At 34.9% G+C, this 15111-nt stretch overlaps 1 protein-coding gene across 2 annotated transcripts in view; it reads right to left on the bottom strand.

Moving 5' to 3' along the window:
• Positions 1 to 618: 618 nt before the first annotated feature.
• The window catches only part of SHPRH (SNF2 histone linker PHD RING helicase), a gene marked incomplete at both ends in the record, with an annotated part of 59348 nt that continues 44855 nt past the window's right edge, over positions 619 to 15111 (bottom strand). For both annotated transcript variants that reach the window (XM_084227876.1, XM_084227877.1), the window contains 5 exons: positions 619 to 715; positions 2041 to 2121; positions 4205 to 4383; positions 5098 to 5184; positions 6004 to 6096. In XM_084227876.1, coding sequence (XP_084084002.1) covers positions 619 to 715; positions 2041 to 2121; positions 4205 to 4383; positions 5098 to 5184; positions 6004 to 6096 — 537 coding nt within the window. The remainder of the gene's footprint in view (positions 716 to 2040; positions 2122 to 4204; positions 4384 to 5097; positions 5185 to 6003; positions 6097 to 15111) is intronic.

The following is a 15111-nucleotide window of genomic DNA, read 5'->3' as shown; positions in this document are numbered from 1 at the left end:
ACACAACAGAAACATGAAAAGTATTCAATGTTTCACTTTTTAGTAGCAAAATAGAAAGGAAGAAAGGAAATAATTGCCTAGTAATAACTAATTGTTAAGACTTTTAATTACTCTAAAGTTACTATGCATGGAGTTACAGCCTAAACCTACTCAGATAATTAGGAGTTAATGTAATTCATCTACTTGAAATGTTACTGACAAGATACAGGTGAACCATGTGCTAAAGATACATCTAAAACTATGTTGGCTGAATACACGGGTGATACAAAACTAGGTGCGTTTATTGTCTCTCTTATTCCAATTTAAGAGTGATCTTATTAAAAGGAAAGTACACATCACCTCTCTTAATTCTCTCCTCTCGTTAGATATAGATATTCTTTGGAACAAAAATAAATGTTTTACTAGGAGGAGTGTAAAATTAAAAGCCTTTATAGATCTACAAACAATACAGTGAAAAGAACTCAGTAACTATTAGGATACTATACAAGAACAAAAAAAATTCATTTGATTAAGAACAGTGTTTAATGACATCTACTGGATTTTTAAACTAATAACTTTGCTTTACAAACTATTAAACTTTTTAAATACATTAAAGTCTGTGGACTGAATAAACGTACTTCATTCAAGGTCTTCAGTTTCTTTGGTAAACAGGTCTGCCAGATCAGCCACAGTCAAGACAGATGCCTCTGAATGCTTCCCTGATGAGTTTGTGTGACTGCAGGATTTTCCAAATGAGAAGAGTCAGAAAGAAAATAATGTATTTGTCTCAAATATTTGGTTAGTCTTATAAGACATAAATATAGGAACATGAGAATTTTATACTTTAACCTCTTATATATTATATTTAACATATACCATAAAATATGCTATAATATTATAATGACATAGGTGTTCTTAAGCATTTGTAACTAAGTCATAAGAAACTCCCAGAAGCAGGACATGAGATTATTATTACATCTCATTAAAATCAGTAATGTTATCTATGGCTACTATATATCCAGATTTTTCATAAAATGTTTTTTCTCTGCATAATCACTAAAACAAAGACATAAAGTCTTGGACAACTGCCACTAAGGCTCTCTCACATTACAATTTATGCTCTTATACCTGAAGCTAATCTGTTTTTAAGAGAATTTCAATAGCTCTTCTAACTGCTTAATACAATCACTTAATTCTGTTACATATGAAAACATCATCACTAACAAAACATCTTCATATGTGAGGCAAAAGCTCTGAGAGTAGTCTCTTTCCTTCCCATAAGCCACTTGGAAGGAAATTTCCAGTTTCAGGCTGTTTCTTCACTGTGCAGAGCACCTCCACAGAAAGAACCTCTTCCAAGGCCACAGTCTCTCCTGTGTGTATCTTCCAATCATACCTCTCTCACAAAGATGACAGTAAAGCATTGGTTTGGGTTTTCAAACCGACTTTAAAGAAAATATGATGTCAGAAATATTAGGAAGCTTCATGATTCCAAAGCTAAGTTTTAAAATTAAGGCTGTTTTCTTTATTATGCTGTACACCTGAACCCGAAACTTATATAATGTCACAAACCAATGTAACCTCAATGAAATTTTATTTAAAAAAATTTAAAAGAAAGTATAATTAAGGCTTTTCTGGTCTATCTACTCATGACCTGCCTTTGGAGTTGACACCACACTGACCATCCACTTTCTCAGCCCAGACCTACCCAGCTGTGTGTGGCACACACAACAGCAGTCTGTGTCCTTTTACACACATTAGACTAAGTTTTCAGGCAGGCAGGACAGATATCATTTAAAAAAAAACATCTAGCATGGCAAAGAAATGTAAGACAGTTTAAATATTTTATATATTACAAAATCTAATAATAAATTAAGTCAAATATAGGATTTCTAGAGTATTAGTTGGGAAACACTGAACAGGTAATATATCATAACTTGATTTAAAAACATTTGCACTTGTATCTTTTGGTTGACTAAGTGGTGATGTAAACAAACACATTCACAAGCTTATGGAAACAGGAAAATTTCCCCCACTGATTCATAGCCAACTGTTACCAACCTCCTCTCAGCAGTTTTCAGCATTGCCTGCATTCTTTCTTCTATTGTTGCTTTAATTAAGAATCTGTGTACAATAGTAGGTCTAGAAGATATAGAACAATTGTACGTTTAGGAAAATCTTAAAACAAGAATAAACTTCACATATATTATGTTTATCAGTCAGCTGGCACTGAAGGTGGCAGGAACTAATCAAGGTGCTGGGGGTGGGATAAGCAGTGACTAAACTCAGTCCCAGTGAGCAAACATTCTCATGAGGGGAGACACACAATAAATACATGAACAAATAAGATAGCTTCCCAAGCAGATAATGCCATGTGGAGGCTGATACGAGTTGAAATATGAGTGACATATTAGTGACCTTAGGAATGAGGTCTCTAAGCAAAGGGAAGTGGGAAGAGCAAACAGGAGAAACAGTAAATAAATGCAAAGTCTAGAGAGAAGAACATGCTTGAAACAGGCTTAAAACATCCTAGGGGCAGAAAGAAGGCTAGTATGGCAGAAGCATATGGCCAAGGAGAGGTAGAAGCAAAAATGAGATTGCACAGGTGGGCAGGGACATGTAAGGAAAACGGATTTTATTTTGGTTACAATGAAAAGCCATTGGTGGGTTTTACACATGATTTGATTTGTACTTGATTATATTTCAGAAATTTCTTTGGGCTGTCATGTGGAGGTTGACTGTTAGGCAACAAAAGTAGAAGCCCAGAAGCCAGTTAAGAAGTTCAATAAGAATCCAGGTAAAAGGGTGGCAAGTACTATGGTTGGATCAGAGGAGGCAGTAAGTGCTCAGAAGATTTGGTGTATCTTTGGAGACAGCTGACAAAACGTGAATGATAGTTTGGATGTAGGGTATGAAAAGACAAATATGGAAGATCCTAGATTTCTGGTTCCTGAGAAACCATAGATGATAGAGCCATATTATAAGTCAGGGAGGGCTTGGGGGAGGTAGAGGTACAGCAGGAATACAGTTCTGTTTTGCCCAGGCCAAACTTGAGGTCCCTATTAGATAGTATGCACCCAAAGAAAAGGTATAGAGCCCACTAATGAGACAGGAAGGAAATGCTTAAAAATAAAAGACAACCAAAAGTCCCAACCAAATAAGCCCTACTTCATTTTAAATGACACTGATAGCACTTTAGAACTTGAATTTATTATAATCACGTTACTTTGCCATATTTTTAAGAAGGGTTTGCTTGATAAACATATCTCTTAATTAGAAGTCTTAATTTGCTCTCTGTGGAGCAATAATTTTAAGTATGGGGTAAAAGACCTCACTTCTTTCTATTCCTCTGCTCATACCTTACACTCCAGCAATTCCAAAACCCTTACGTGCCCAGAAATAGGCTGTTTATCTCCTGTTTTTCTGTACATGCAGAGACTGCACCCTTTTTTAGCCCAGCTTTGCAATCATTATTCCTTCAAGACTCAACCTGATGAAGCCCCTCCTGACATTTCAGGGCACAGCTGGTCATTCCCTTCTGTTGTTACCGCAGAACTTCTATGATACTTTTGCATTCTCTACTGCAATATGGTAAACCTGTATTTGTTTCTGATACTACAAAGTGACCCCCTTGGGGGAATAGATTCTATCTTACTCAATTAGAGTTTGCAGTCTAGCATAATGCCTGACACAGAGTAACTGCTCAATCAATTTTTATTTAATGAGTGTTAGTGTGGATGCATTTTTTTTTTTTTTTTAGGAAACACTGAAGACATCCAGTAGGCAATACATCCTACAGTGGAACTAGGAAGCTGTTCTTTCCTAAGAGAAAGAATTTAAAAAGGGGCTATTTGTTTTTAGTTATGGCTTCTTTTAAACATAGGCTGCTTTAGACAATCAAAAATAAATTCTCTAGGTCACTATGTTGCCTTCAACTTTCCAGGTGTCTTAAACAGTTTAAGAAACTAGGCTGATGAAGTATTCAGGACAGTTTTTGAAGGAAAGACAAAAATCTGGGAGAATTTAGGGTTTGCTGCTTGGAAGAGTGAGGGTTAGAAATCTCAAAATGTCTTTTATCTTATAATAATACTTAAACATTTAACAAGTAAGAGTAATTAAAAGTGTATAGGTTTTGATAAACATATTATAAACATAAACATATTGATGCTGATTTCTATCTTGGGAAACTGAAGCAAATGTGTCCAATGTTAATTTTAGTCCTTACTTTGTCTGTCCAATTCGGTGCACCCTTCCTATGGCCTGGAGCTCATGGGCAGGGTTCAATATGGGCTCAACCAAGAGAACATGAGTGGCTTCGATGATCGTTAATCCATTAGACCCTGTGTGCAGGGGCAGCAGCAAAATATTGATCTGGGGATCATGTTTAAATGCTGAGAGGTTCTCCTAAAAAAAAAAAAGGTACATGTGAATTTTAACTGGATCAGTTAAAAATAAAAGTAGTATTGTAAAAGTAAATAAAAGTAGTACATTATAGTGCACACAAAAGATACCTAGTGGTCCCAGGTTACTGTCAAATGTAAGAAAATGAAATGTAAAATTACCAGTGGCAAATGTAAATCTGTTGCTTGGTTTATGAAGAAATGTGCCACATAAGCTCATTTGTTCTTTATATCGTGGAATCGTAAGATACGTATATATGACACATGCAAATAAAAACTACATGCGCTTAGAGGAAAGTATTACAATGTATTAAAGTGACTATGAGAGAAGAGACATGAATCTGCTAAATTTTCATTTGGTGTTTGTTATGTGTTTATGTTAAGGTATGCACCTGTCACTGTGTTGAATGTGATGTGAGGACGATTTGACTACAAGCAGTTATACCTGATACAGTGTCTCTATAAGTGCACGAGGCTCCCTTCATTCATCTAAGTCACCTTTCCTTATACTTAAAAAAGGACCACAAGACATAAATCTTTAAAATAAAAAAGATTTCACAGGTATACGACAGGTGTAACTGATAGACAAAAAATAACTGTTTTCCCTACTTTACTTTTGAATATTAATTTTATAATCAATCAAGAGCTCAAACCCAGAAGTTTCAATTTGCAACTAAGTCTACTCCAAAAAGACACATATGAACTCATCTTCACATACCTGAAATGTTTTAACACGACTGATTTGTGCAAATTCCATGTTGTTATCAGTGAGAGCTTTTGAAATAATATCTAACACATCTTGCCACTAGAACACATAAAGCAAAAAGAAAACAATTTATACATACCTTACACATAAAGATTGTAAAGGACCTAAAACAAAGTAAGTTTTGTATCTCAGAGCTAATACAAAACAAAACCTTCAAAGGCAGTACTACAGAAGTTATTTAGTTATATTTTAGAAGGTTTTTTTTTTTTAATAAAATTCTGGTTGAAAATAGGGCAAGACGGAAAGAAAAAGAAAAATACCGGATGGTCTCACTCATAGCAGGAATCTAGAAAACTTAAATAAGGGGGTTGTAATTGTATGGGGAATATAAAAAATAAAATTTAAATCAAAAAAAGAAAATAGGGCAAGAAACTTTAGTGTTTTTGAGGGTGGAATTAAGATAAACAGAATAGAAAATAAATCATGGTGTTTAATGGTTACTTATCTTTCAGAAATGGAAACTAGAACTTTTACTCAATACTTTATGTAGCAGATTTCCTTTTTCTTAACCAATTTGTGAAACAAGACTTTGAAGGTTTCAGATTCCAATTTTTACAATGTATTAAATGTATTACAATTTACAATTGTATTACAATTACTTATAGGGAATTCCCTAAATAAAATACAGTAGTATGACTGTAGCTGTAGGAATTACCTTGTGAAGCATCATGAGATTTCTCTGACAATAATTCTATTCTATGGACATGAAAAACAAATCTAACATGGAAAAACCTAGCAGTCACTTTAAACATCAACTGCATTATGGTGAACAATAAAAATTAGTTCTCAGATAGACACTGATTAGAGACAAAAAAAGCCAATCTGAGTTAACAGTGAGAATGAAAATGTGGATCATACTGTTGAGAAAACAAGTGCTTTAGCCCCCGGATCTTTACGTTGGATTCTCATCAGAGTTCTGACCACAGCTTCCACTTTTGTAGAATGACTGCCCTTTGAAAACAAAGAAGAAAACACATCACTGCCAAATAAAATCTAGTTAACAGTAGAAAGGAAAACCAGTACGAAACACTTATGCCAAAATTATATGTGAATCAAGACAAATTCTCAGGCGCATATGGCTTACCTTCTTTTTCTTTAACAATAAATGTTTTATTGGTGGGCATAACATGCCAGGGGTTACTTTTTATCATTTAAAATCAATTCATTCTTTTAAGGTAACATTAGGATCCTCCCCATCAGGTATTGCCACCATGGGGTACCTTCCACCAAATCACCGATACTTCACCAGGATAGTCCAATGTGTTTCCTTTTTCTCTTTGTTCTAACTGTGCCTCCAAAACTCTCCCCTCTAGATGACCTTTTATATTTTGTATTTGCTTGAAATTTTCTTTAGTCTCAAACTGTAGAAGTCATAGAATTTATACCCAGAGAGAACTGAATATAAAAGCACAGTAGAAAGCCATACAGTGCTATGACCATGAAGATAGGATTTTCTGGTTAAGTGGTTAGGTTTTGTAGTAATAAACTTTTCTTAGATAATCAGAATTTATGTTCAAAAATACCTTTTCACCTCAGATATTATGACAAAGGAAATGTTAAGAATACAAGGAATCAAAACTTCATGTAAACACACACTAAAGGACCCAAGCCAGGCATAATCCTTTCTTACAACGGTATTAGAAAGAATGATAGAGGTCTAGGGATGACCACTTGGATGGAGGCAGATTATTCACAGCTGGATAAACTTAAGAGAGCTTTTTTTCATTTTCCATAAGCATTTTTATCACAAGAGTATGAAAAAGAGAAAAAAAAAAAGAAAATGAGAAAATACAGCATGTTTTCTGTAGTTGCCATTGAGAAAACTTTTCTCCTGGAATGCTCGGGAGGTGGTATGACAGAGATTATGGGCTCAGAATTTTGAGTCAGACAAGGCTACATTCAACTGTCAATTTTGCTTGTCACTTGTTACAGAGATTCTAACTTTTCTAAGTCTTTTTCCTTGTATGTTATGAAGGGATGATATCTATCGCTAAAGAAAACAAATAGTATTTACCGTTTTCGTGACAAATTGTAGATGCTCCGTAACATTATCTGAGGTGTTAAATATGACTGCTATAATGACACAGGTTATCCCCCACGGAGGTAGATCTAGCTCAAAAGTAAAATATTGCCCACAGCAGCACTGCTCTTTTGCTCAAATGCACCTCCACACCTAACACACAGTCCATCACTTTTATACAAAGATAAAGAGTAAAAACAAATTAAGAAAGAGAGCTATACTAGTTTTAAGTTAGCAAGCCAGAATTATGGGAAAAGTTTTAAAATTATCATAAAATCCTGAGTCTATCTTTGTGTCTAAATAGACAGGTTTTCAATCATAATTGAAAAATTAAAAATATATAGTCTAAAAATTACCTTATTTAAGAGCAAAAATGTCTCAAACAAGAGTAAACTAGTATAAATTGGTCAGTAAAGAATTTACACAGAAACACCCATGCTCCTAACAAGGTCTCATTTTCAAGTGAAATACCAGGATAACTATGAACCATTCCCTTTATAAGCGGCTTCTTACTAAACATTCAAAAGAAAATATGACAACTTTTATATGCAACATTCCAAACTAGAACACAGTAACTCTATGAAGGAAAAGACCAGAGTATTCCTTTTCATCAAAATTTGGCCAGTTCAGTGTTAGCTGTCCATGATATTGTCCAAATGCCAGAGTTTGGAACCATTTGGTCCCAGTCCAGTTACTTTTCACTATAAAATAAGGATGTCTAGAAATGCAAAGCTGTTTATTTGAAAGCTACAGGGGGAGTGAAATAATTTTAATATTCTTTTCTTCTAGATGGACAGTAAGTGGCTATGGATAATGAGAACAATGGAGCAATAAGTAGCAGCTCATATGTATCTGTAGCTCCTGGTCTGAGCATGCCTGCCTGCTGGCAAGATTTCTGAAAACAAAGCCAATAAATGTACAATCTGTATGACAGACCAATGTGTGACAGCAGTGTCTCTTAAGACAAAGGCTTTAAAGAAGGGAATGGAGGCATCACACTCCCAGACTTCAAACTATACTACAAAGCCATAATCATCAAAACTGCATGGTATTGGAACAAGAACAGACATACAGACCAATGGAATCGAATAGAAAATCCAGAAATAAACCCACAGATTTATGGTCAACTAATCTTTGACAAAGGAGCAAAGAATATGCATTGGAGCAAAGAAAGTTTGTTCAATAAATGGTGCTGGGAAAACTGGGTCGCTACATGCAAAAGAATGAAGCTTGACCACTACCTCACACCATACACAAAAATCAACTCAAAATGGATTAAAGAACTAGACATAAGACCTGAAACCATAAAATATATAGAAGGAAATATAGGCAAAACACTATGTGATTTGCACATCAAAGACATCTTTACAGACACATCACCCAAAGCAGTGATAGTGAAGGCAAAGATAAACAGCTGGGACTACATCAAATTAAAGAGCTTTTGCACAGCAAAAGAGACAATAACAAAAAAAAAGAGAAACCCCACCGACTGGGAGAACATTTTTGCACCCAACACTAATGATAAAGGACTGATCACAAAAATCTGCAAAGAGCTGATGAGACTCAACAACAACAAAGAAAATAATCCAGTCAAAAAATGGGCAGAAGAGCTAAAAAGAAACTTCTCTGAAGAGGAAATGCAAATGGCCAACAGGCATATGAAAAAATGTTCAACATCACTTGTCATCAGGGAAATGCAAATCAAAACTACCATGAGATACCATCTTACACCAGTGAGAATGGCACATATTAAAAAAACTAGCAACAACAAATGTTGGCGAGGGTGTGGAGAAAAAGGAACTCTTCTGCACTGTTGGTGGGAGTGCAAACTGGTCCAACCACTGTGGAAAGCTGTGTGGAGATTTCTGGACCTACTAAACATAGAGCTTCCATATGATCCAGCAATTCCACTCCTAGGTATTTACCCAAAGGACACAGAAACATAAATTCCAAAGAACACCTGCACCCCTATGTTTATAGCAGCACTGTTTACAATAGCTAAGCTTTGGAAACAACCCAAATGCCCAAAAATAGATGACTGGATCAAGAAGATGTGGTACATATATACCATGGAATATTACTCAGCATTCAAAAAAGATAAACACATGCAATTTGCTGCAACATGGATGGCGCTGGAAGGGATCATGCTCAGCGAAATAAGCCAAAAAGAAAAAGAAAAATACCGGATGGTCTCACTCATAGCAGGAATCTAGAAAACTTAAATAAGGGACCAGGAAAATGAATATAAGAAAGTGAAAATCAAAATCAACATAAAACTATGAACCAGAGACACTTTTAGGGGGGCGGGGGCGGGAGGGGAGGGATTGGGGTCAGAATGGGGGGGCTGCAATTGTATGGGGAATATAACAATAAAATTTATAAAAAAAAAAAAAGAAAAAAAAAAGAAAGTGAAAATCAAAATCAAAAAAAAAAAAAAAGACAAAGGCTTTCATGTTTTAAACTACTTGAAGAATTTAAATTATCAAAAATTAAAATTACAAGACATTATGTTGAAAATCCACTGCCCCTATAAGTCTGTTTTAGTAAGAATTCATAATTTGGTAAAAAATGCTCCAGACAATGAAAGATTACTGTCTAAAAAGGTAACACAGATAGGCAGTATATTACAGAGTAAGACTGAAATCAGATAAGGATCACATTTCTGTCCTATTTGCTAAATATATCACAACAACTTTCTTGACAGTTTTTAAAAATTACCAAAAAATCCCCAGAAATATAGAGGATTAAAAAAATTAAAGTATAGAGACAGAAGTATAGAGGATTAAAAAAATTAAATCTATCTTTTTATGCCCTATACTCTGTGAAAACCACTAAGAATTTGGCATTCATCCTCTAAGACCATCCGTGCATTCTAGAAGCCCCAAGAAAACTCACACCCCCACAAATATTTTTAAACAAGTTTTATATTGTGTTCTATTTCTTTAACGTTATCTTGGCAGTCTTTTCACATGAGACATTTATACTGATATTTACTTCATTTCATGGCTGCTTAGTATTTAGAGAACAAAAATATCAAATACTTGCTTAATATGCATTTAGACAGTTTTCATTCTTTTTTGCTATTTTAAATATTTCAATGACTGTACTTGCACTTATAGCTTTGGGTACAGGAGCAAATATTTTTGTTGGACAGGCACATGAAAATCGAATTATCAAAGGTTAAAAGAATTTTTTTTAGATATTTGTTAGATTCCCTATCAAATTGCTCTCTAAAAATGCTAGAATTTTTACCTGTTAACAGTTCAACATGGCTACTTCTTTGCACACAATTTCATGAGAGTGGATACCAAATTTCCATCTAAAGAAATTGTGAGAAGTAATTTTTATTATATGAAAATGATTAAATCTTGAGGTAACTTGTTATTTAACATTACATAATTTTTTTTTACATAATTATTAGTGATGACAGTATTTAAAACACCTTCTTAGTACCTACTTTGTAATAACTTTGTGTTGGCTACGGGATTACTTTATGTTAAATATTATGGTCCAGTCCATAATTTCCTCCCAGCAAAAACAGTACATATTTTCCTCGCAGGCAGTGCTCTGAAAACAGTTGTTGGTATATAGTGTCATTCTCAGAAGTGTCTGGTTATTTCTGAAGAGCTGCAGAGATCATGAAACGATCATGCTCTTTGAAAGGAATGTGAAATCCTGTCCTGAGCATAGTCCTTGGTAAACTGAATACACTCCAATCCGTTTATTTAATGAACAAAATTCACATTTACATTTAGGTTTCTCGATCCTAAACATACTGCGTAAAACTAATGAATAAACAAAATAAAAGATGTTTGATAATAATTTAAAAGTTTGATGTGTTTTTTCATTCACTATGATCAAATCAAATCTTGAATTAATCTCTAGCTTTCTCTTACAAAAGCCAGACATTCAACAAGAGATCATGAAAGACATGGGGATCTGTCTAACAGAAAGCAGGCTGGAGGTGGCTCTGTGTTAGGTATTGCGATGAAATCCCTGGAACCCATCTCAGAAGAAGTCAGCAATTGGAGGGCTGTGCCATCTCACTAGGTTGCTGAGCACTTATGTCTTCGTTTATCCATCAGTAGTTATAGGCATGATTAACAAAGTCAGTAAACTCTGTGAGTTTAATTTATAGAGTAAATAAAGCTTTAGTCTTTGGAAAAACAGATTCCTACCACATTAGGCCCCTATTCATATTTTTTTTTCTCTTTTCAACTTGTGCTTTTGTACTTGCAAATGAAAAGCAAGAGTCCCAAAATAATAAAAAGACCATGGTTGGTCTAAAAAGCAGAGCCGGTAAAAGTGAACAAAGATATAGGGTAGACATTGTTCTGCATTTCACTCAAGTTCCATTAACATTTCAAGTAAGTTCATGTTGAGTTACTGAAATCACTCACTGATTCATTCAATAAAAACTTAATGTTCACCTAAGTAACAAGAACTACATCAGGCAGTGGATATACAAAGATGAAAAGATAACATTCTCTTTCTCCCAAATACATGCATGTCACTGCAAGCTGCAAAATATAAAACAAAAAAAGGATGATTTAAACAGCCAGTTTGGACTAGAAGCAATTCAAATGAATGGTTTTTTGTATCATCTTAATGAGCACTGTATATGTGTATGATCTTTTGATTGTTTCTATAAAAATATATATAAACAAACTTGGGCTCAATTCTACCAGCTTCTGAAGACTAGTCAATGTGATCACTATTATAGAAAAGAAATATTAATTTGTTAAAACAGAAAAACAAAGTGGAAAGGGTAGATAAGTTTGGAAAGGATGACAGAAAAAAGCAAAAGAGAGAAGAATGAAGAAATGTGGATAGCAAACTATGCCTGTGCGAGGTGTTAATGAAGTATGACTATTCTCTAGGTTACTTTGAGTTTGTAACTTGCAAATAACTGGAATGCTTCCTTTCCGTATAGAAAAAGTTATTTCCTGTCTTGGTATTTTCTGACTTGCATTACTTTATTCTGGACTTTCCCTGTTGAAATAAAGCTAGCCCTCTGAATGTGTCTGTGCTGCCCATAGTAGTTTCGGCTGAGTAATATCAGTTAACATTGTTTTATTTCTGTCTGCACCTGTTCACCATTCTAAAAACCCATGTTGGTAGTGACAGATATAATTTAGTGCAGTTATTCAGCTTTTATCATTGGTCTCATGAAGTAGGAATATTTTTAAAGTGTATGCCCAGGGCAGATGCTGGGTTCTTCAAGCACTCACATGTCACTTGAATAAGTTCAATGGAAACTCTACCTAGGCAAGTGGGAAATAAAAGTACATTAGGCCACAAAAATAGTATCCTACTCTTGTAAAACTCTGTATAATGATTTCAAATAGATAAGTTAGTAATTGCAAAAAAAAAAAAAAAAAAGTATGCAACAAAAATTTGTTTGGACCCAAAGGCTTTTACAACTGTTTATCTGTTTGTCCATCAATCGATCTATCCCTCCATCCATCCACCCTACCATACATCCATCAGCCATCCATCCACTCACCTATGAGTACCTCTTACATGTCAGGCATTGTTTTAGATGCTCCGATACAAAAGTGAATAAAGTCCCCTCCTCATGAGCAATGTCCTTCTTACATTCTAATGATATTTACATTCCACAAGGTAGAGCTTTTTCATAAAGGTAATTTCATAAAGATAAATTATAGTTTACGTCTTAGAATTCTGTTGCATATTCAATTTATTGCAAGCTATTGCTCACTTTAATAGGAGACTAGCAACTCACAACTACAAGTGCTGTCGGGGGTAGGGAACAGAATTGTTTTTTATCAATTGTAAATACATTTACTCATGATATGCTCTAATAAAAAGATGTAATTGCATTCTAATTTTACCTGTTAAATGTTTATGTAGGAATTTTACATAAAAATATTTAGAGAAGTAAATTTAATCACTTGCGGATGTTTATCACATTGTTTTATACTTATTTTAATCTCACTCAGAATTTTGCAATCAGTTTTTCCACTCAGATGTTTAATTATATTTAGAAAGTACAAGACAGACTTCACAAGGCACCTCTGAACTAATTCAACAAAATTTTGAAAAAAATTGAAAGAGAAATAACTGATTCCACACACAATAGATTTAGACACAGCCTGGTATTGCCGGGCTTCTTTAGGAGTTTGAATGTAGAAATAGTTTGTTTTCCCTCTACAAAAAGTCTGTATATTCCTATTAACAACAGATTTGTTTGTTAAAAATGCAGATTCCTGTACCAGATCCCAGATATAATGAATCGAAATTCACAGGAATGGGGGTTTGAAAAAGTCTTTATTTTAAAAAGTAGTCCAAGTATTAGACACTGAAAAGTTTGAGAAGATGAAGCCGTTATGCATGTGTGTTGGATGGGAGCGGAGGGTGCAGTTTTACTGTAGCTATTTCATCTATATTTTCTCCTGGTTAGATCTTCTTATGACATAAGAACTTTGTCCATTATAGGGTCAGGGTTTCCACTGGGTAAAAATGCTGTGGATGAAACCTAGCCAAACTTAAGACACAGGGAACAGGCCACGTGGGGCATATGTTCTGCCAGGAGGCCTACTTCACCATCCAAAAGGCCTGGCAGTTGTCAGAACTTGCAAGGGGAATTTTGTGTACTTTGTGAAATGATCAGTAGGTTCCAAGGGTCATTTAGGAATACTGTCCACAGTGCTGGTAGGGTAGATACAGTCTTTATCTTAACTACATCCACTAAAAGAAACACTGGTGATTTCAATATTTATTTTATTTCTGTGGTCAATCAATAGGATTCCCTAGACTGTAAAATCTCCTATCTCCAAATGATGCCATTAGAAAAACAATACCTTGTACTACATGGTACTATTTTTATAGTCTCCAAGAATATAAGGTCAGTTAGATGATTAAGTAGGATGTCTAATATATATTATACTGTTTGCTATGTTTAAGAGTCTGGGCATGAAAGCTTAAGAGTGAAATAAACCTTTCAGATACTATAAGCCCTTTAATAAAATAAAAATTACTTCTCAGGATTGTTTAGTAAAATGCAGAAATTTGACAATCAACAATAAAAGGAAAAAAATTCCTTGATTTAGGAAATGCCTGTGTAATATTTCTAAAATTACAAAATAATGCCTTAAATGTTGACATGGAGACATCTTTATCTTATACATGACCATGCCCTCAACTCCAAGATGGATGATGCCCATTCAGGAGGACTGTTTCAGAGAGTCAAAGGAGTACAGTGAGTCTGAGAAAACAACAAGCAGATGTTTCAGGAAGGTGGCAGACAGTCGGGTAGAAATGTGACAGAAGTCAGAAAAGGGGACAGGCAGCAGAAGGCAGAAGTGGCAGACATAAAATGGTGACAGAAAAGGGAGCGAGAAGCAAAAGCAAATGTGGCAAGAAGCAATGTGAGAATGTGGAAGAGGGAAAAAACCTGCTTGCATAATAGGTGCAATATTCAGACACAGTTTAATAAAAAGGATATGCAACTATATATGCATCACTGACAAGAGAACTTCAACAAATACTGTAATCATAATTTTTTTAAGATGCTTTAATTTATTCTTGTGCTCATCAATATCCATAAAAGACAGGAAGAAGTCAGAGTATAATCAACAGTTTTTGTACAATGATTTCTCTGTCCCCAGAGGACATCAAATGTAACTGTCCTGGGGATCTAGGAAAGCTGCCATAAAATGAACAGGTGTTTGGGTTTGATGGGCTCAGTGACTCAGTTTCATAGAGGCTGTGCTGCTTACTGGTAGCTAAAGCAATCACTTCCTAAACCTCACTGCATGAAGCCTGACACAGCAGTTCTTCCTGACTTGCTCCTCATACTGGGATGTCTGCTTTCTTCTAAGGGTCAGCAGCCCATCTTAACCATCTATGCCACCTGTGGCCCTTTGCGGTCACTGAGGCCAGAAGGAGAGAGAAAAGAATGAAGAAAGGGCTACAAAAAACTA

The sequence above is a fragment of the Talpa europaea genome, assembly GCF_964194135.1.
Source record: "Talpa europaea genome assembly, chromosome: 2".
Taxonomy (NCBI): Eukaryota; Metazoa; Chordata; class Mammalia; order Eulipotyphla; family Talpidae; genus Talpa; species Talpa europaea.
This window is presented reverse-complemented; position numbering and strand designations above follow the sequence as displayed.